General features: G+C 36.5%; 1 protein-coding gene and 1 pseudogene across 1 annotated transcript in view; one reads left to right on the top strand and one right to left on the bottom strand.

Annotated features, from left to right (window-relative positions):
- Window positions 1-22,820, top strand: part of Efhb (EF-hand domain family member B) — a 53,235-nt gene that overhangs the window by 12,591 nt on the left and 17,824 nt on the right. Inside the window, exons 5-8 of the mRNA XM_026395930.2 lie at window positions 1,860-1,970; window positions 15,393-15,519; window positions 19,931-20,014; window positions 20,588-20,655. Of these exons, the coding sequence (XP_026251715.2) occupies window positions 1,860-1,970; window positions 15,393-15,519; window positions 19,931-20,014; window positions 20,588-20,655 (390 nt within the window). The remainder of the gene's footprint in view (window positions 1-1,859; window positions 1,971-15,392; window positions 15,520-19,930; window positions 20,015-20,587; window positions 20,656-22,820) is intronic.
- LOC113187874 (small ribosomal subunit protein uS5 pseudogene) lies at window positions 13,359-15,193 on the bottom strand (annotated as a pseudogene).

Here is a 22,820-nt window from a genome sequence, read left to right as displayed (position 1 = left end):
TCCCCTTGAATGTGTACCTGCTTTCCTTAATGAATCTGTATCATGAAAGAGAGACAGAAAGAAAGAAAGAAAGAAAGAAAGAAAGAAAGAAAGAAAGAAAGAAAACTTAGCTCTGGGACTGCAATTTTCTCCCTGGACATCCATTTGTGTACTTTATTTGCCTTAATGTGTTTATGAATTTTAACAATCTATGAAGCAGTTTCATGAAACAAATAAGTTTGGTGAGTGCTGCATACTTTACTCGATTAGTGCAGATTCATGACTTATACCAGCATGTTAAGCAAACCTAGGGCAGAGTGTGTAGTCAACTTTCACTCTAATTTTGAGAGGAAGTAAAGCATATCTTTCAACAAATAACAATTTCTATTGGAATTGGTCACAGGCACTTCTTTCTAAAGAGCCCTGCTTCGTGCCATTTTATTGGGTGTCTTTTTTCTTAAACACCTTTCTCACATTTCTTTCCTATAATCCTTCTCTGATCTCTTGCCCTCTTCTTCCTAATGTTGCTCATTTGTTGCTAAAATATATAGATTCTTTTTTATTTATATATTTTACAACCAACAGGTCTGACCAGAAAACCTCTAATTCTATCTTTATACTACAGAGAAATTCAGTTTCTCATTGTCTTTCTGTACCCATTTTGGCTCTGCTTCAGCAAACTTATCTTTGTTCACCAAAAGGCCAATTAGAGTATTTTTCTTATTAAGGCAGTGAAATCCACATTACAAATAAATTATGCTTTTGAATGCAATATTTGAAGTTGAAATTTATTGCTTCAGATCTAAAGTTAAAAATCTATTAAAGTTTGAAACATGAAAAAAATGTATTTTAGAACAGATAAAATATCTTCTCTTTTTCTTTTTAATAGGATTTAAAAATCCTACTTATATGAACAGTTAGTAGACATGGCATTGCAGTAATTATATAACAATTGCTATCTAAGAGTAGTTCATTTAATGTGGAAAGTTCTCCCTTGATATACCTCATTTAACTATATAAAACAAGCAATGTTTCAAAAACACTGTGTGTGTATTAACTGGTGTAATGATTCACATATCAAAAAATTTGCTATTTTATAGAATTATTTTGAGTGGGATCACCTTACAGTATCCTTAACTTTATTAGTTATCAGAGCTTAATTTTTGGCAGAAAAGCCAAAAGAAAGGAAACATCTTGATTTATGTTGTTAGGTTGAAAGGGAACAATGAAATAATAAAAATGAAGTTACATTTAAAAATCATCACACAAAATAATGAAAACAGAATAATTCATGTCACACAAAACTGGGAATGACCAGTCATAAGAAAGCAGCTATTAAACATCTTATCTAGATTTGAGACCAGTAGGAAAGGAATTTCTATCTGATGTTAGTGATTTTCCTGACACCTCTGGATACATTGTGGATAGATTCAGACTAGAGCAGACTCAGGCAGGGTGTATGCTTCAGTCTACAGCTGTCACAACAGGTCATGAGGATTTCTAACTTGTAATTCAGATTTGCTGAGATAATTTTAAGAAGCCAGGAACAAACTGAAATCAAAGTTGTCTAGAGCATCTTAGAATCAGGAATTTAACTGAGCTTGGAATATGGCTCAGGACAACCTCAATGGTTAACTGATACAGGGTTCTAATATTCTTCAGAATTCTAGGGAATGAGCCAAGTCAAGTAGGTTCTCTAGCAAAGTGACACCTAGACAATGTTGTATCTTTATTGATCAGTCTTCATTTTATTTTGGCTTTGTAATCTCCTGGGATGTCTAAGTAGCTTATGCAAACAGCATGTACCTCAATTGTCACTTATTATATTATACATAGATGAAAAAATATGTTTAAACTGATTTCATTGATTCTTCTTTCAGAATTCTGTGGTAGAGATGTAGTGAATCCACCAAAATCATTTGAAGAAGTATTTAAAGAAGGAGAAAAAGGACATGATTTGTACGTTGTGTCTCACAATGATTACTATCCGGGTAAGTCTCCTCCAGTGCAAAATGGCCTGAGGATATGGGACCCTCAAGTTTGTGAAGAGACATAAAGGAGATAATGTTTATAAAGTTAAATGTATGACATATAACAGATATTCAATGAATGATACTTTTAAAAAATTGTTTTCTGCCTTGCTCCTGCTTTCTTATATCTTATTTTTTTAAAAATTTAATTAGTTAAAGATGGACACAATACCTTAATTTTATTTATTTTTTATGTGGTGCTGAGGATTGAACTCAGTGGCTCACACATGCTAGGTGAGTGCTTTACCACTGAGCATCAACCCTCGCCCCTTATTTCTTATTTATTTTACTTTCTTTCCTCCACTGCTCCCTAACACTATACTGCTTTTCTGTGTTTTCTCTCATGAGTTTTCTTCATAGCTGCCAGTCTCTTCTTTCATAGCTAATCTCTGTTGGTTCCCTGCATTCCCTGCACTCCTTAATGTGTTCTTAGTCCCAAGATAGTCTCCACCTCCCATTCAAATGGCCATTGTTCCTACCCACTTGGACACCATATTCCTTCTCATGCCCTGACTCCTCTCTATATCTCTACCCCTTCTGCTTCCTTGTCTGCTGGGTTTCTGTTCTCGAGACTAAAAGGCTCAGGGGTCACTCTAGTTAAACTGGGCTAACTGGGCTGCACGAAATAACCACACAAGAGACACAAATACCTTTTTCTTTGGGGTTGCTGTGATGGCTCCTCTGACCTTAAGGGTCCGCAGAAAGAGAGAGAGAGCGAGAGCACGCGCTGACCCCTTTTATTGAGGAGAAGCTATTCAAATGAGGCAAGGGGTCAGGTTTCAGGGGGCTGAGTCTGTCTTCATGATGTCCACTGTCAGCAGGTTGACTGACACCTGGGTAGGCCACACCCAAGGGCACAGTAAGAGGAGGGGACACACACAAGGCACTTCCATGGAAGATTCTATCCTAAACAGGGCAAGGGGTTATATTACAAAGGAACAGGTGAGCGTAGCTTCACCCATGGGGCTGTAGCAAGACACACCCATTTCTGTGACTGAGCACCTCAGCACCCAGCTGGGGAGTGTAACTCAGTGACCCGTAAGGTTGGCCTCCCACACTTGTCCCTCTTTACACCCTTCTTTCCTCCTTCTTTCCCTCCCTCCATCTCTTGTGAAAATGTTTGATTCCTGTTTTGAAAAATCTTAGCATCTATTGTACAGTCTAATACAATGTCTTGTTTCAAAAAGAACTGTGTCAGTGAATAAGTGACATTAGTACATACACACATACATACATACACAATCTATAATGAGAAATCTATTTTTTTTTCTTCTTGCAGTATTGGGATTAAACCAAGGAGTGCTCTACCACTGAGCTACATTCCCAGTTCTTATTTTGTATTATGAGGTAGGGTCTCAATCAATGGTTGAGGCTGTCCTTGAACTTGTATTCCTTCTGCTTCATACTCCTATAATGAGACATCTTATTAGCATTTAACAGTCTGAGGAAAATTACAGTAGGATTTTTATATTTAGAATAGCTCTAATGGACCATAACAGAACTGAAATGGGATAGAATGGACACAGGAGCACTTTGCCACTGAGCTATATTCTCAACCCTTTTTTATTTTGAGATGGTCTCACTTGCTAATTTGTCCAGACTGGCCCTGAACTTGTGATTCTCCTTCCTCAGCCTCCCGAGTTGCTGGTAGTACAGGAATATGCTACCACACCTGGCTCAGTTGCTGATTTTTTATGAAAGTTCTATTAGCCTCTTAAAAGTTAGAGTTTGATTTTTTTAAACACTGTCCTTATTTTTTCTCATATAGAAAGTGCATTTATTTTTATTATACAAATACACAATAATTGTAGAGAATTTAAATATTTAAAAGTGAAGAAAAAACAAATGTAATCTTGAATTCCCATTAGCCAGAGATAAATACAATTGATAATTGAATATTTTGTAACACCATTCATTGAACGATCTATTTTTAGATATATGGGCTAATACTCTCTACTTTTGGGGAATCTGCTATTTGCATTTTAATTTTTTTAACTTAAATTAAGTCAGGGACAGCATCAAATAGCAATATATATATATTGGTAACATCTTTAAAATAACACTTAATTTTAATGATTACGGAAGTGATAGATATTTCTTTTATAAAATGCAAGCTATATAGAAATATATGATATATAAAGAACATCTCCCCCAATTTCCAATCTTCCACGTGATTCTTTTGTAAATTTTTTTTGTGTATTTATATATATGTATATGTATATGTCTATATTTTAATCTACAATACATATGCATTTTTCTCCCACACCCACTTTACAATTTGCTGCTTTCTTTTCTAGAATGTGTGATTAAACCTAGGGGTGCTCTTCCACTGAGCTACATCCTCAGATCTTTTTTTATTTTTTATTTTGAGATAGTCTTACTATGTTGCCAAGACTGTCCTCAAACTTGCAATTCTCCTGCCTCATCCTCATGATTAGCTGGTGTAACAGATATGTGTAACTCTATCTGGCTCCTTTGTTTTTCTTATCTATGAAATACTTTGGAATTTCTTTTCAAGTTGTTTTCTTTACTATTATATAAATATATTGTTCATATACCTTAGTGAATATGATATGCTGTTTCCTCAGATCATGTTCCTTGATATCTGGGCTTTTGAAGTTTCACTCTTCAGAGCCAACCATTCATCTTGAGTAACTGCTCAAGTTTGTCCTTACATACATGAGAATTTCCAAGCTGAGCGTGGTGGTGCATTCCTGTAATCCCAGCTGTTTGGGAAGCTGAGGCAGGAGGATTGCAAGTTCAAAGCTAGCCTGAGCAAATTAGCAAAGCCCTAAGCAACTCAGAAAGACTCCTTCTCTAAATAAAAAATAAAAAGGACTGGGGGTATGGCTCTGTGGTTAAGGGCCCCAGGTTCAATCCTGAGTATCCCTCAGCCCCCCCACCAAAAAAAAATTTTCATTGCCCCAAAGTTTATTCTTGTTTAACTAGAGACAATTATGATTTCTTGTTACTGTTTTTATTTATATTATTTGGTTCACTAACAAGGCGGAATATATTTTCTCTAACATTTCTTACCCTTTTTGTTGTTCTCTAGTTCCAGTTCTACTTTCTTATTTACAAACAGAAAACTATCAAGACTTGAAAAAAAAAAGTACAGTGATAAATCTTTTTTTAAAAAATTTATTTCTTATATACATGACAATAGTGGAGTGCATTACATTCATAATTATCCATTCACAGCACAATTTTTCATAACTCTGAATATAGAGTATGTTCATGCCATTATACATGAGCTTTCTTATTTTTTTTGCATTAGAATTCTTAATACACCTTTATACCACAATTTATCATATCTCTGTTTATATATAAGTCATGTTGACACCAAATTCACATCTTCATACATGTATTTTGTATAATGATGACCATCTCCTTCCACTATCCTTGCTCTTCCCCTTCTCCCTCCCTTTCCCTTTCACCCCTATTCTCTCTCTAGAGGTAATTTTCCACCCATGCCCTCCCTCCCTACCCCACTTTGAGTCACCTCCCTTATATCAGAGAAAACATTCAGGGTGATAAATCTTTTTAAAAAAATCTTCCTATTGTGTTCTTAGGTTCAACCTATGAATGTTTCTAATGTAAGATAAATGATTACAATGAAATATGAGGGTTGCAGTGTTCTGATAATCTCACCAAATCTCAGTGAGAACAAATACAAAACACCAACCTCTCAAATCAGCACAGGGAAAGTCTTGCTGATCCCCAAAACATTGTAGTACCTCCCCAGTTCAGGATTTGTGTAACAGTGGTGGGGCCTGTGTGTTTTAATCATTAAAACCTGTCTGTCTCACATCATTTCTCTACTCACTTCCCAAATATTTAGATCTGGTACCTAATTTATTTTAGTCTTTTTTAAAAATTACATTTTGAAATGGGGTCTTCCTAAGTTGCTCAGGCTGGCCTCCAACTTTCTATCTTCTGCTTTAGCATCTCAAGTAACTGGGATTATAAAATAAGCCCCCTCATGACCAGCCCCATTGCCTATTTTAAAATTAGGTTATGTTTTCTTGCTATTGATTTGTATGAGTTCTTTATAAATTTTGGATAGTAACTTCTTATATATGTTATTTGTAAATATTTTTTCTTTTAAAAATGTTTATTTATTTCTGATATCAAAGAACAGAATTATGACAGTATAATTTAACAATCCTAATTGGCTTCATTTTTAATTTTAAAATCAGGTAACACTTCATTCCATAAAACAGAATCAGTTTTCCTATGAGCCAAGCACTCATCAAAAAAAATTTGATGAGTTAACATCAGATTATTTATTTTGCTTACACAAAATAAGGACAAGGGAACTTCACTATTTCCAGTTGAGAATGGCTGTTCTCCCTCTAATCCAGATTTGTCTTGGAGGACCAGATGTGTCAGCTTGGTTTGATTGACTCCATGTTGTGTCCCCCCCCTCCCCCAATATTGTCTCTGTTGAAAAACTGGCTTCACAAAGAAGGTGGAAGCAGGAAAATTACAGAATCCAAAGCTTAAAAATAAGTCTTGGGCTGTGTGGGGTTATTTTCTGTTTCTGGGGGGGATCATCCGGTGTCTGAGGCCTGGGGATAGAGGCAAAGTCCTCAGCCACCCATCCAGGAGATGTCACTCTCAATAGCATCTGATGTCCTGACCTGTACTTGCCCAGGATGACGGTGGGTAAGGAGCAGCAGGTCACAGGGGCCCCATGACCCTCTGGGAGACAGAGCTCTCCCTGGGTAGACCCCAGGGCTGAGGGTCAACGGCCAGGGGAGAATCATGTCAATGACTCCCTGCCTGTGGTCCCTGAGGTCCTGGGGCAGGGATGCAGGAGGCAGCTAGTGTCTTAAGACGTCCCCATCCCCAGCCAGGCTGGGCGCTTGGCTAAGTGAGGAGATAACAGTGTCCCTCTTCAGGGCCTGGCCCCTGTGCCTGGTCTCACTTCCTCCCTGGCACTGCCTGGAAGGGGAGGAAGTGACACCCAGGGGAAGGCCGGGAAGTGAGGCCACCGTCACATTCAAGTTCAGGGTGCGACAGCTCAGTCTGCCTCCCAACAGGCCCCATACTCAGCTCCCCTTCATGGGCCACGACCCTTTTGAGAGTCACGCCCTGCCCTTTATATGCACAAGGACCCAGAAGTTCCAAGAACACGTCCATGGTTAGGCCCTCGGATTCGGAAGTGCCTCAAGCGTCCATATTTAGGCACCCAGATCCGGAAGTTCCTCAGACATCCGTGTTTAAACCCCCGGATCTGGATCCAGAAGTTTCAAAGGTGCATGTCCATGTTTAGGCGCCCAGATCCAGAAGTTCCTCGGGTGTACATCCATGTTTAGGCCATAGCATCCAGAAGTTCCTCAGGCATCCATGTTTAGGCCTCCGGATCCAGAAGTTCCTCAGGCGTCCATATTTAGGCCCACGGATCCGAAGGTTCCTCAGGTTCACATCCATGTTTAAGCCCCCCAGGTCCGGAAGTCTGTAAATATTTTCCCAACATGTAGGTTAGCTTTTTATTTTGTTGATTGTTTCCTTTGCTGTGCTTATGTTAGTCCCCCCCCCCTTTAGTACTGGGGACTGAACCCTGAACCATATCCCCAACTGCAGTCTGGCTGGGCACAAAATCACGAGCCACCACACACCTTGTAGATTCAAACAGCAATTCTTTATTCTTGAACTGTCACCGGCACCCTACAAGCATGTTCTTGGAAAATTCACACTTCCACTGGGCTCTGCATCCCAAACTACTCTCTGAATCCCGCGAGAACTCAACGGGAACTCAAGGAGTGGGTGGGGCACCTGAGGCAGCAGGATATGCCCTATTCCCAGCAGGGTCCACCTTAAACCTGGAACCTAAACCCTAAACCCTGATCTGCCCTAAACCCGGATCTGCCCTAAACCCGGATCTGCCCTGGTCCTTGAGCAAGGTCACCTTTCATGCAATGTCACTGCAAATGACCTGGGTCATGCCATGTGTCATTCTTACTTAGCTATGGCTCTCAGCATCTCCCCCCTTCTGATTAATTAAACAACAGGCAATGTGGCTTAAGGACCATGCCTGGTAGGTTGTCCAATTCAACATATGGTTCTTACCCGTCATGGGAAAAACTGACCTCTAGGTGTCAGCCTCCTGTCTTAGGTTGATACCACTGCAACTGGATCATACCCGTCACTGACTACCTGTCCAGCATAGAGCCATACTTGTGGATAGGCCTATGCACCAGTGGGGGGGTGAGGTTCTTGCCTCACCTCTGTTGGCCCCCAAATTTGGCCTTGGTGCCAGTGGGGGAGTGAGGTTCTTTGCCTCACCTCTCTTGGCCCCCAAATTTTAGACCATCACTAGCAGAAGGGAGGAGGATATAGAAATGCCACGACACCAAGCCAATTGACGGCTCCTTTGGAAAAATTGCATCACTGGTGACACCATCAGCAAAGATATGCCAGCACTACCACAATTCGCTGCACCAAACGATAGTTCACAATGTATACAAGTGACACATAGTCCAGGCAAGTTCTGCAAGCAGTTCAAAGCAGAGGAGTCTATCAATATGTCCATTTCCTCCCAAAGTAAGTTGACTCCTTGATTGAGCATTACTTGTTGAGTTATATTCATTGATGCATCAGTTTGTACAGTTTACTGTGATAGCTATCATAGAAGCTGTAGTTTGGTTTTATCTTTGTCTTCACCGGCACTGGGATGAAGATAGGAATTCTGGCAATGATGCTAAAGAAACATTATCCTGAACAGAATTATTAAATATAATGCAAAGGAAAGGTGAAAGTAAACAAACAGATCTGTTAACCTCTTTTAAAAACAATCCTTAACAGCTGTTTACCTAATTTAAATTAAACCATTTAAATCACGTGAATAAAAAAAAAAATTCGGATCCATTTTTTCCATGAGCGCTCCTCATATATGAAATATGGAAATATGCACATACAGATGTACAACACAAAACACAAGAGTGCACACAAACGTACAACACATAAGATAATACTAAAGGCCTTGTAGCTTTACCTAGGTGAAATCTCCATTGCAATGTTTAAAAACTCCACAGTCAAAAAATAAAACTGATCAGAAAAACATTAACCTAGGTTTGTATGAGCTCAAAAAATAAAACAGAACTTTATGATGTGGGAAAAGGCAATAATAAAATAGATATTGAAAAAAGCATCCTGGTTAATCACTATCACAGATGTAGGAATAGCCAAGCTGGAGCTCTGGATATCAGCTGTTATGGGTTTGAGTCAAATCATCTTTTTGGTCTGTAGAAATTGCTTTGGTTAGTCTCTCTGGAATCCAAATCGGTTGCTGTTTTCCCTGTGGAAACACACAAACAGAACCCCAACTCCAGACAATCACTGGGTCAGGACCTTTCCATTGTCCTGTTAGAATATCTTTCCAAAGTACCTTAGGCTTATATACATTTTTTGGATACATATGTCTTTCCTCAGCACTAAGTCCTGATGAATCCAAATTTAAAAAGTTTAGAGTAAAAAGCGTTATATTAAGTTTATCTTTGGGGGATATATACCCCTTAAAGATCCTTTTAAATTTAAGTCTTTCAAAAGCATTTTGCCTTAGTTTTTAGAATTACTTTAGTCTTTTAAATTTTTTGATGTGGTTTTAAACCAATTTCCTTCTAGTTTAATGTTTTCTAAATTGGCTCTTGTCTGTAAATTTTAACACCTTCATCTGAGACTTCTAATATCTGCACCACCAGAAATTAAAGTTGATGGGCTTTTGGAAAAATTACTAATAATCTCCTTGTTCTTCTATTTTATCCAATATTTGACTTTAAACTTCTCTCTTGTACCTTTTTCTATCTTGAATGTCTGTATCTAATAGTTGTCTTAGCTTTTTGTATTTTTTATCTGAAATACCTTTATCTGACATTTTTAACCATTTTTATCTTGTTTCTATCTTCTAGTTTTCTTTTAAGGTTTGTACATACATCCTTAGTTGCTTTTTTGTCCTCCTATATTTCTTTTTTCCTTTTTTTTTTTAAGAGAGAGTGAGAGAGGAGAGAGAGAGAGAGAGAGAGAATTTTTAATATTTATTTTTTAGTTCTCGGCGGACACAACATCTTTGTTTGTATGTGGTGCTGAGGATCGAACCCGGGCCACACGCATGCCAGGCAGGCGCGCTACCGCTTGAGCCACATCCCCAGCCCCTCCTATATTTCTTTTGTTTCCTATTTTGTGGGTTTAAAATTCTTGTCTTCCTACATCTTCTCTATCTTCCTATATCTTTTTTATCTTTCTACATCTTCTCTCTCTCTTTTTTTTTACCTTTCTGTACTTCTGTCTTTGAAGTTTTTCATTCCAAATTTTTAATCTCCTTTATCTAAGTATCTTTTATCCTATTATCTTCCCATTTTCATGGTTTTTTTTAAAGTAATGCTTTTAAGATTAACTAGGCTTTGAATGACGCAATCTTTCCTCCATCATGAAGGCATCTTAACCACCTTCAATTTAACCTTTTAAAGCCTCTCGCAACTTACTTAGACATTTTACAACTTTTTAGTTTACCACGCAAAGATTATCTCATCTAGAAACATTTCTTTTTCTTTTAACCTTCCATATTAAAATATATTTCCACATCTTGAATCTTTTTATATCTCTTTTCTTTTTTCCACCATGAAGGTTATCAACCACCTTCAATTTAACCTTTTAAAGCCTTCCAATTATCATCTATACTGTACTTTTAAATGTACTTTTTCACTACCTACAGCTTCACTCTTTTAAATGAGGCTTAGATTCTGTTTAAATCGCTTATTGTTAGTTTACATGGCTGCCCTTCAACTAAAGGTCTTTTTTGTTTTTACTCCATTAAGAAGCTTTGTCTCAATCTGCCATGTACAAATACCTTCTTTTTCTTTTTTTCTTTCTCAAGCTTTTAAAGTAAGTCTAGTTTCCTCAAAATCTTTTTAAATGGCATTTTACAACTTTTTACTTTACCACACAGAGATTATCTCATCTAGAAACATTTCTTTTTCCTTTAACCTTTTATATTAAAATATATTTCCAGATCTTGAATTTTTTTATATCTCTTTTTTAACCATTAACCCTTTTTATAAATTCACATTCTGAAACAACTCTTACAAAATTTTTGATTTAGACAAATTACTCCACTTTAATAAGATGAAATACTTTCATGTTTTTTATGGTACTGTAATACTGTAATTGAAGCCCAACTGAAACTTCTTGTACTCTTTGTATATAAATTACACATGATAGAATCTTAACACTTAGTAACCTTGTTTCAGCAAAGACACAGACCAAAGCAATATTAAACTTTTTTTCCATTTACCAATTTATGAAAACACACATAATGTTTAAATATATTACTTTATGAAACTTAATAAGTAAAGAGTACTTTATTTTATATTTAGTGGTTGATATTTTAACACTTTAGCTTTGTAAATTAATCAGATGTCTGTAAAAACCAAGATCTTAGACAAATGTAGTAAACAGAATTAGCCATCTCTTTCTTGTTGAAGAAAAATCCTTCTACAGGATACCATGATGGTCCCATTGATATACTTAATAACTCATCTTTAAAAAGCCATGGGCTACATTTTTGTATTGTATCAACATATGCCCTAACTGTTCTTGGTCTTACTGGGGTGCCTCCTTCCTCTAACAATTTCTCTTTCTCGGGGGCAAACAACTTCAAACCTTGAGTCAACTATTTTCCCCAGTTTGCCTGAGAAAGTTCTAGGAAAAGGCAACTTGAAATAAAAACAAAATAAATCAAAACAAGAACACATTGTTTTTTGAATTGGTCACCCATTCTCTCGACTTCCCTCAGGGTCGAGCAATTTCACTTACCTCCAAGTTTCAGACGTTCCCCATCCGGGCCACCAAATGCCGCAGTCTGGCTGGGCACAAAATCATGAGCCACCACACACCTTGTAGATTCAAACAGCAATTCTTTATTCTTGAACTGTCACCGGCACCCTACAAAAGCATGTTCTGGAAAAATTCACACTTCCACTGGGCTCTGCATCCCAAAATACTCTCTGAATCCTGCGAGAACTCAATGGGAACTCAAGGAGTGGGCGGGGCGCCTGAGGCAGCAGGATATGCCCTATTCCCAACAGGGTCCACCTTAAACCTGGAACCAGAACCCTAAACCCTGATCTGCCCTAAACCTGGATCCGCCCTGGTCCTTGAGCAAGGTCACCTTTCATGCAATGTCACTGCAAATGACCTGGGTCATGCCATGCATCATTCTTTCTTAGCTATGGCTCTCAGCACCCAACTCTTTTTATAATTTGTTTGGAGACAGGGTCTCACTGAGTTGCTTAAGACTTCCCTAAGTTGCTGAGACTGGCTTTGAACTCATTATCCTCCTGCCTCAGCCTCCTAAGATGCTGGGATTACAGACATGTGTTTAAGTTTTTAATTTGATGTTGTTCCATTTATTTATTTATTTATTTATTTATTTATTTATTTATTTATGTTTTTGTAGCCTGAATTTTTGATGTGATATCTAAAAAATCAAATACCAAGGCCAATGTAAAGGAGTTTTCCCTGTTTGTTTTCTATTAGGAGTTTTATGGTTTCAGGTCTTAAGTTTAAGTCTTTTTTTCAATTTTGAATTGAGTTAATTTTTGGGTATGGTATGGGATAAGGGTTCAATTTATTTATTTATTTATTTTTTGCAGTTGGAAATTTGGTTTTCCAGCACCATTTATTGTTGAGACTACCTTTACCCCATTTTATCTTTTTCTGGGTGGCGTTGTTAAAAATTAGTTGAATATATATGTTTGGATTTATTTCTGGATTCTCTATTCTGTGCCACTAGTTTACATGTCTGTTTTTATCCTGGTGCCATCCTTTTTTTTTTTCTTTTTTGGTTTATTTTTTAGTTTTAGGTGGACACAATATCTTTATTTTATTTTTATGTGGTGCTGAGGATTGAACCCAGTGCCCCACGCATGCCAGGCGAGCGCACTACCAGTTGAGCCACATTCCGAGCCCCATGCCATTCTTTTTTTCTATCACTATAGCTTTGTAATATAATTTTATTTTGTTTTATTTTTATTATTTTTGGGGGGCTGAGGATTGAGCCCAGAAGTTTGTGAGTGCTAAGCATATGCTCTACCATTGATCTATCTCTCCAGCGTTTGTGATACAATTTTAGATAAGAAAGTGTGATTCCCCTAAATTTCCTTTTTTCAAGATTGCTTTGACTGTTTGGGTTCTTTTATGAATTTTCTATTTCTGTGAAACTTGCTCTTGGAATTTTGAAAGGAATTGAGTTGAATCTGTATATTACCTTGAGTAGTATGGACATTTTATCATTTATTTATTTATATATTTATCTATCGATTTATTTATTTATTTCTTAGGTTTCATTCACTTTATTTTTCTTATATAAAAACACTGCATTGTAGCCACAGCTGAAGCCTGGGTCCTCCGCACAGAGACTGTGGTGTGGGTTTTCACAAGATGGTTGGTGATTCCTTGGTGAGCACAATGTTTTTCCAGAAATTGAGGGTCAGGTAGCTATATGTCTTGGAGATGGCATCAAAGGTGGCCTTGATGAAATTGCCCAAGATGGCAGAGTATAACAGTCATCAATACCAGTCTTCATGTGAAGCTTCGTGGGCACTGATGTGGTGGGGAACAAGACCATGGCAGTGCCTCTGGGGGCAAGGATGAGGCACACCAGCACAGAATCACAGTGTCCTGTCACCTTGCAAGGGATAGTGTGGGGCTTGCCAATCTTATTCCCACTGTAGCCTTTCTGCACAGGCACATTGGAGAGCTTGGCCAGAATGATGGCTCCTCTAATAGCAGTGGCTACCTCCTTGGAGCCTTTAACTCTAAGACCCACCTAAGCATTGTAGTCCCTGATAGTAACAAATGCCTTGAACCAGTTTGCTGGCCAGGACCAACTTGGTCTGAGGTGTTTCTGGGCAGGCATGCTCTTCAAAATTTCATCCTTGAGTGATGCCCCCAGGTGAAAGTCAGTGTTCTCAGACTCCTTGGTAGGCAGGGCGAAGAAAGAGATATACTCCAGAGTCTTGGTTCTCAAGTCCTTGTCCAGACAGCCCAGCTTGGTGTTGGGGATCCATGCTTTGTCCTGAGCTTTGCCTCTGGGAGCCACATGGCCACAGCCCTGGTCCTGACTGTGGCCTCAGAGGCTGCTGTCCAGGCCTCTGTGGAAGCCACCACTGCCTTCCCTTTTGGGGGCCTTCAGGGCTTCCTGCTGTACCTATATCGTCCACCATTTGGTTTCCCAGAGAAGAAACAGTATGGACATGTTAGCCATATAAATTCTTCCAATCCATGAATATGAAATACCTTTTCATTTAGCTGTGCCCTCTTTCATCAGTGTTTTATAGTTTTCACTATACAGATTTTTACTTTCTATATTAAATTTATTCCTTAGTGCCAGGCATGGTGGTGTGCACCCAGCAACTCAGAAGACTGAGGTAGGAGGATTGCTTGAGTCTAGCTGTTTGAGATCAGCCTGGGAAACATAGTGAGACCCTGTGTCAAAAACAAAACAATAACAACAAAAGAAACCACTAAAATTTATTCCTAAGTATTTGATTGACTGATGCAGTTGTTATAAGACTGCTTTCTTGATTTGGCTTTTAGATAAGTAGTTTCTTTCTTTTAGGAATTGAACCCAGGGGTGCTTTACTATGGAGCTATATTCTCAGCCCTTTTTTTTAAAAAATTTTTTTTTAGTTGTCCATGGACCTTTATATATTTATATGTGGTGCCAAGAATCAAACCCAGTGCCTCACCCATGCTGTGCAAGCACTCTACCACTGAGCCACAACCCCAGCTGACCCCAGTCCTTTTTTTAAAACAAAAAGTTTTATTTTGAGATAGGGTCTTGATGGTCTCCATCTTGCCATCCTCTAGCCTTAGCCTCCAAAGATTACAGGTGTGTGTTTAAACAGGTAGTTTATTTTTATTTTTGCAGTGCTGGGTATTAAACTTGGGGCTTTGTTTATTTTAGGCAAGTGATTTGCCACTGAGCTGCATCCCCAGCCTTAGATAATTTTATATAGAAATTCCATGGATTTTTTATGTTGATTTTTGTATCCTGCAACATTTCTGAATTTGTTAATTAGTTCTAACAGTTTTTTGGTGAAATCTTTGGCGTTTTCTACATAAAGTTTTCCAAACACAAGAACTCTTGTATATAGCATTTCACCAGTCTCCCAAGTCATGTGGGGGAATGCTTCTATTGTCTATATCAAATCTGCATAATTCCCTGTACTGTTAACAGTTTCATTCTTTGTTCCACTCTCATTTTCAATGTTAATAAGAACATAATGTGCTTCTTGCAAGATAAGGTTATTATTTTTGTTGTTTAAGTCAGAAGTCTTCCTCCCACCCACTCACCCTTGTCCTCCTCCCCTCCAACAGGAGAAGTAAAGAACCGAAAGTATAACCCAAATTTCCATAGGTTTAATTTGTATGGAGTTCCAACACCACATTTTACTGATGGACGAAACATGGCAAAAAGTTTATATTGGCTCCATGAACTACAAATGTAAGTTTGATTGTGTCGTGTTCAGGAACAAATGTTAGATATTTGACATTTAGACTTAATTTTTATTTTTAATATTTTTTAAAAGAGAGAATACATTGACAAAATTCAAACATAAAATTAGAGAAAATTATGCAGTGAAATAATTTTGGCACCCATTCTGCCCAGTTCATCCAGAGGCAAATATGATACTGTTTGTTGTTCATACCATTCATTTTTCCCTCCTCGGCCTTTGGGTATTAGGGGTTGAACCCAGAAATACTTTATCACTTTGAGTTACATCTCCAGCTTTTTTTTTTTTTTTTTTTGGTTTTTTATTGTGAGACAGGGTCTTGCTAAATTGCTGGCCTTGAATTTATAATCTCCTGCTTCAGCCTCTGGAGTAGCTGGGACTAAAGGTGTGCCTTGTTTGCATCATTCTAAAATTATTTCATGACTTCACAAGCAAATACAAATACATGTATGCATGTTATAAACTTAAAGGGTCAACTATATTTATGATTCTTAAAGATAATGGACTTTTACATCTCTTCCAGGCCAATTGTGTCACATAGAGTTGATCTCATATTTATTATTCAACTTTAAGTTATTTGGTTACCTGAACATCTATCTATCTATTAACTTTTGCAAATTTTGACCTTTTTATGTCTTCATTTATATATGACTACTTTCCCGGAATGCTAAAATACAGTACTTAGTTTTTCATTTCCTATTGTATATTTTATATATGACCAACACATAAATGTTTTATGTTCTTAAAAATATAGATTTCCTGTTATGATTAAAAAATAATATTGGTATAGTGCGTTGAAGATTGTAAATACAGGTACCCCTCTTCCCAAATAAGATATGCTGTGTCCTAATTCCTAGAACTATGAATGTTACCTTATGTAGAAAAAGGATCTTTGTGTAGATGTAATTAACTTAAAAATCTGGATATGAAAGAGATTATTCTGGATTATCTGGGTGGGCCCTACCTCTAATGATAAGTATTCTTAGAAGGTCAGAGGGAGAGTTGAGGCAGAAGAGGAAAACATAGAGAAGGTGATAGAAGAAAGAGGCAGAAATTGGAGTGATGTGGCTATAAACCAAGAACACCATCAATGCTGACAGCTATCAGATTTTGAGAGAAGTAAAAAATGTATTCTCCCCTTTGGAGGAAATGTGACCTTGCTGACACCTTGATTTCAGACTTTGGGCCTCCAGAACTGTGAGAGAACATTACTGTTGTTTTAAGCCCGTTTGTGGTAATTTGTTATAGCAACCGCATAATAAAATGAAATATATCAGCTTTATAAAAAAATAAAAACTAATATAAGGGGTCTAGTTTTGTCAGGAATCCATTCCACTTCTGCCCTCTTTAAAGGAAATATTGGCCCTCTAGGTTTTCATGGGTCATTCCTGCAAAGTTTACGTTTCCATAGATCTCAACTTCCTCACTTTTTAAAATCTTTGTCTGCTCTGATAACAACAGCTCTCAACTAAAGAGTCAAAATTCTAAACACTTTATATATTTTTAGTTTCATCCTACCAAGAACTCTATGTTGTAGGTATACTTTAGATTTATCCTTCCCATTTTATAGATCAAGAACCCAAGGAACATAGGGGTCAAATAATTTGCCTAAGATCATGCAGTTAAGGAGTACTGGCAGTAGGATCCATACCTAGGAAGTGTGGGTCCAGTGACTGCCCTTACCACTACACCAGGTTTATAGACACTTGATACTGTTATCACATGTTTATGATTTATATTCCTTTTTTACTCCTTTCTTATGTGAGTTTCTGATATTTGAATTATGAAAAACAAGGAATATACCAGACATAAAATATAAATATAATATAAATAAAATATAAATATAAATAATAAAATATAAATTCTTCTAATATTAAACTTGTATTAGATATTTTTTTCTTTAGGATATAGAAAAAGCACTCATGTAACATACCTATTACTTTATCATTATTAAAATGAATAAACCATGCAATAAAGGAAAGCATGAAGATATGATTTAGGTATTTAAGAACTTGATCGGGTGTCATGGTGCATTCCACAATCCTAGCTGCACTGAAGGGTGAGGCAGGAGGATCACAAATTTGAGGCCAGCCTGGGCAGTTTAGCGAGACCATATCTCAGAATAAAAAAATAAAAAGTAGTGGAGCTGTGTGTAGCTCAGTGTTATAGTGCCCCTATTTTTAATCCCAGGTACCAAGTTGCAGAAGAAGGACATAAGGAGTTATAATAAAGTATAATGTAGAAATTGGTACTTGAAGGGAGATGACAAACATGGTTTATCATATACATATGTATATATATATGTGTGTGTATATATATATATATGTGTGTGTGTGTATATGTGTGTGTGTATATATATATATATATATATATATATATTTTGTGTGTGTGTGTGTGTGTGTGTGTGTATGTGATATAGAGCAGCAATAGCAATATGCAGGACATCCATCCTTCCAACTTATCTTCATTCCCAAGGGAACATGTTTTGCAAAACATCGTTTTATTAGATCATACTTTTTGTATTTTGAAACTGAATTGAAATATTATTGCTAAAGCTGTAGAGGAATTCCTAATTCCTTTGGCTTGTCAGATTTCAAGATAAGCTCACTACTTCATTCTTCAGTGTTATTTAGGTTATAAACTTGAAGTCAAACATACTTGTTTACATTTTAAGGCATCTAATTTTAAATGCACTATTTTGGTGTGAAATTGGTTTACTCTCAACTTCTAAGGGGTATATTTACCTGTAAAATGATCTCTATATTCTTTTTATGACCTCTGTTTGATCATCAGATGGTAGGAGTGTGTGTGTGTGTGTGTGTGTAAGTTCACCGGCAGTGCACAAAAACTTTTTCTGAATTCATTAGTGAATACTGTGAGGTTGGATAGTGATTTTGTAGTTCTTGATATTCTGACATGCCTGGCTACTCACAGACACTTCCTGATTCTCCCAGGAGCATAATCCAGTCACCTTTAGCCTAGAAAGAGTAGGCTTTGTGCCTCACAATTCTTATTCTTATTGTCCCTGCATGTTCCTAATTAAGCCCCTTGGAACTGATTTTTAGATTGTCCAATCTATTTGTTCAAATTATGGCCCTTAAACTGTCATTGATTTATTCAGACTTTACTCATGTGCTTTTCTCCCCCAACAAATGGGAAGGAAATGAAGAAATGAGATGAATTATTTTCCATTTCTTCTTTTGTTTCTCCACAGAGTGTCACTCTTCTCCAGAAATTTATTCAGCTCGGAATTTCAATAGTATAGAAAATATTTTTAAAAGCAAATGGAGTTTAAGAACTTAACATTCATTGTTTTTAGTCTTAGCACAACAATAGAGAATTTATTAATTTTAATGTCATTAAATAGTAGCATTGTAATTCTAGTTTTCAAAAGAAATTTTATTCATTTAATCACAACAGTGAAAGTAACAAAATTATATTACAGAGAATGGCAAAATAAAATCACCCATAATCCTGTCACTTTAATTCAACTATTATTATTTTAATGTGTGTATTTCTTTCTAGTGTGGCTTTTTACATAGATTTTTGCATAGTTTTCACCAGAATGTAATGTTGTTTTATATTCTGATTTTTCATTTAACATAAAACAATTTTATATTGCTGTGTATGGTTCATAATCAGAGCTTAAAATTCATGCAGAGTGTATTCTTTTTTTAAATTTTTTTGGTCATAGGTGGACACAATACCTTTTATTTATTTATTTATTTTTATGTGGTGCTGAGGATCAAACCTAGCGCTCACATGTGCTAGGTGAAAGCTCTAACCCCAGCCCCAGCCCCAGACTGTATATTTGTTCAATATTCTCTCCCTCCTTTTTTACTAGGTTAAAAAAGGTCATTTGTTATTTTTTTATTTCACATCTATTTTATTACAAGAGGATTATAATTTTGCTCTGTTTACTTACTAGATGAGTTATCTGCTGCTTATATTTATTTGATAATTAATTTTCTTTTGGAAATTTAAAAGTTACACTTAGAAATAATTAATACTTTGTTGTAATTTGTTGAAAGTATTTTTAATTTTGCTTGTTTCATTTTTAATCAAGGGTTGGGGATATAGCTCAGTTGGTAGAGTGCTTGCTTCACATGCACAAGACCCTGGTTCAATCCCCAGCACCACAAAAAAAAAAAAGAAAGAAAAAAAGATGTTCATTTTTAATCAAAATGTATTTTTTAAATACAGTGTAACTTAGTGATAGAAAAATGAATACTTAAAGCTTCTTTTTAGGATAGAATTTATTTTGAAACTAAATCTGTTCATTGGTACATGGAATTCTTTACTACATATGTATTTGGCAGCCTAGAATCCTTAGGTAATTTCTATTACCTGAAATATCTGACAATATTTGACAAAATATCTGACAATTTTCCAATTTTGTAGGAAAAGAGGAGCTAAGGTTGTATCCAAGAGAGTGGATGATTTCAAAGAAAAGTTTCAACATAAACTTGGAAAAGTGTTAGATCCGTAAGTTAACAGTTAACTTTATATCATTAGTGTCTCTGCCTCAAATTTGAAAAGAACTTTTTGGAAAATGCTGGCTTGTGTTCCATTAGATTCTGTCTATTAAATAAGAAAATCATTACCTTGTTGTTTATCAAGGGAAATGTTAGTGTTTCTCCAAGGTGGAAGGAAGGATAATTTTTCATAAAGCTTCATTTCTGTGATAAGTGATATCAGGAATTTAACATTGTGTTTGTATTCTTGTCTGTCTTCTCTCTCTCTCTCTCTCTCTCCATATATATATATATATACACATACATATCTATATATATATGTATATATGAATAATTTTGCTTTGAATGTGTGTGTGTGTGTGTGTGTTTTAAGTTTGTGCTAGTCAAAGACAGTGAAAGCCTTCAGTCATTGTTAATGCAAATAGATGTTAAAAAAAGATCTTTTGGAGAACTTTTGTTTTATCTTCACAGTTTACCTAGAAGAGAAAATATAGGCTACTATGAACATATGATAAACATATTCAAAATTCCGGGCGTGCTGTATGGTGGGTACTTGAACTAAAGGATGTGTTTTCTTTGGTAGCATTGCAGAAACAATGAACGTTCCCCCAGGCTACACATTTGGAGCTTGTCTCCATCCTGAGGAATATGGTAAATATACAAACTTTCTCTTTAACAAAAAAATGAAACAAATATCTCAAAATCCCCATAAAGTTATTCAGCAAAGCTTAATGTCTTCTAAAAGCTTCTAGTTTTAGAGCCAGGTGAGGTGTTGCACACCAGTAATCCCAGTTATTTGGGAAGCTAAAGAGGAAGAATGAAGAGTTCAAGTCCAGCCCTGGGAACATACCAAGACCCCATCTCAAAAAAAAAAAAAAACAAACAAAAAAAGCTTCTACTTGTAAAGGCTTAAAATTTTGCATTAAAATTAGAGAAAAAAATATGTAATATAAGAAAAAAAATGTTCATACTCTTTGAAATAGGAACAGTTTAAAGCCTTTGAAACAAATACCATAGGTATAGTTAAGGCTTTGAAAAAAACTTTATTTTTTTTTTTTTTGGTAGTTGTAGATGAACATCTTGCCTTTATTTTATTTATTTTTGTATGCGGTGCTAAGGCCCGAACCCAATGCCTCACACATGCTAGGCGAGTGCTCTGCACTGAGCCACAACCCTAGCCCCCTGAAGTTTTTTATTTCTTTTGGTTTTGTTTTTAGTATCAGGAATTGAACCTGGGGACACTTTACACATGAGCCATGTCCCCAGCCTTTTTATGTTTTAAATTTTGAGACAGGTTCTCACTAAGTTGCTTAGGACCTCATTATGTTGCTGACGCTGGCCTTGAACTTGTGATTCTCCTGCCTCAGCCTCCCCAGTTGCTGGGATTACTGGTTTGTGCCACTATGCCTGGCATTCCCAGGCCTTTTTAAAATTTTGTTTTGAGACAGGGTCTTGCTAAGTTTCCTTGGCTGACCTTGAACATGTGATCCTGCTGCCTCAGTCACAGTGTTGCTGGGATTACAGGTGTGCCTCACCACAACCAGTTATATGCTTAAACTTAAAAACTGCTATTGAAAATATTTTAGCGAAGGTTTGCTCATTGAGAATTAAAACAAGTAATTATTGAGTTTATTTAAAACAGTATTTTGGAGCATCATTAATCATCACATTAAGAAATTGTATTTTGGTTCTTTTTTTAGATGAACTCTTATATGTTTAATGGATGCCTATCTGTGTTAGCTTTCTGTTGCTGTGGTGGAATACCTGGGATAAATCAACTTAACAGGAGGAAAGGTTTAATTTTGGCTCATTGTTTCAGAGATTTCACTCTTTTTCCTGTCACTCTGGGCCTAATGTGGGGCAGAACACAAGAGAGGGGAGCACATGACAGAAGGAGATCTATTCAGCTCATGGTGACCAGGGAGAAAAAAAAGAGAGTAAGGAGTGAGGGTCCCAATATCCCCTTCAAAGCTATGTCCCCAATGGGCTAACTTTCCATTAGGCTCTACCTCCTAAGGGTTCTACCACTTACAACAGTGCCACAGGCTGTCAAGGCAGACTTCACCTGACATTTGGGGGACATTTCAGATCTAAACCATAAGACTGTCCATCTCAGAGATTCTTAATGTCTTTTGGAGTGCATAAGGGAAAATTGAGAAATCCATCAATTAGCCTAAAAACAAGTAAATTTAATCATGGTAAATTCTGCCTATTTGAGAGCAAGTTTCATGTTGCTGGGTGGTTGGTCTTACTATCTGTTAGAACCATAGGGTCCAGACATGGGTACATCTTTGACCAATATTTATAGCATGAATTGATGTATTCAGTACACAGTTTACCATTTTACATCAACAATTTTTTTTTTTTTTAATTTTGGTGGTGGGGGGTATTGAACCCAGACCTCACTTATTTGTCTCACATATGCGAGACAAATACTCTACCACTGAGCTACACTCACAGTCCAACAAATTTCTTGATTGATTAATGCTATTATCACACATTTAATGATAAAATCTTTTAAAATGAAAAATTAATAATTTAAAAATGTGTAAGTATAAATACCAGCCATGGTGTACATATTGTATTACTTTGAAAGAGTGCAAAAAATCCTTCTGAATTTTTTTTTTTTTAACTCACAAATGGATACAGATAACTCTACTCTAGCTCTGGCCTTTTGTAACTATTATTGGTGTTAACTAGTAACATCTCTTCTGTGGCAAGCTCCAGGGTTTGCCTGCTACCAGGGACATATTGGGACTGGCTTTATCCTTTATCTTTACTGAGGAATATAAAGTCAATCTTATTTTAACAAAGAA

Source organism: Urocitellus parryii, chromosome 3 (assembly GCF_045843805.1).
Source record: "Urocitellus parryii isolate mUroPar1 chromosome 3, mUroPar1.hap1, whole genome shotgun sequence".
NCBI lineage: Eukaryota > Metazoa > Chordata > Mammalia > Rodentia > Sciuridae > Urocitellus > Urocitellus parryii.
Note: the sequence above shows the minus strand (reverse complement) of the source record. Positions and strands in the feature narration are given on the sequence as shown.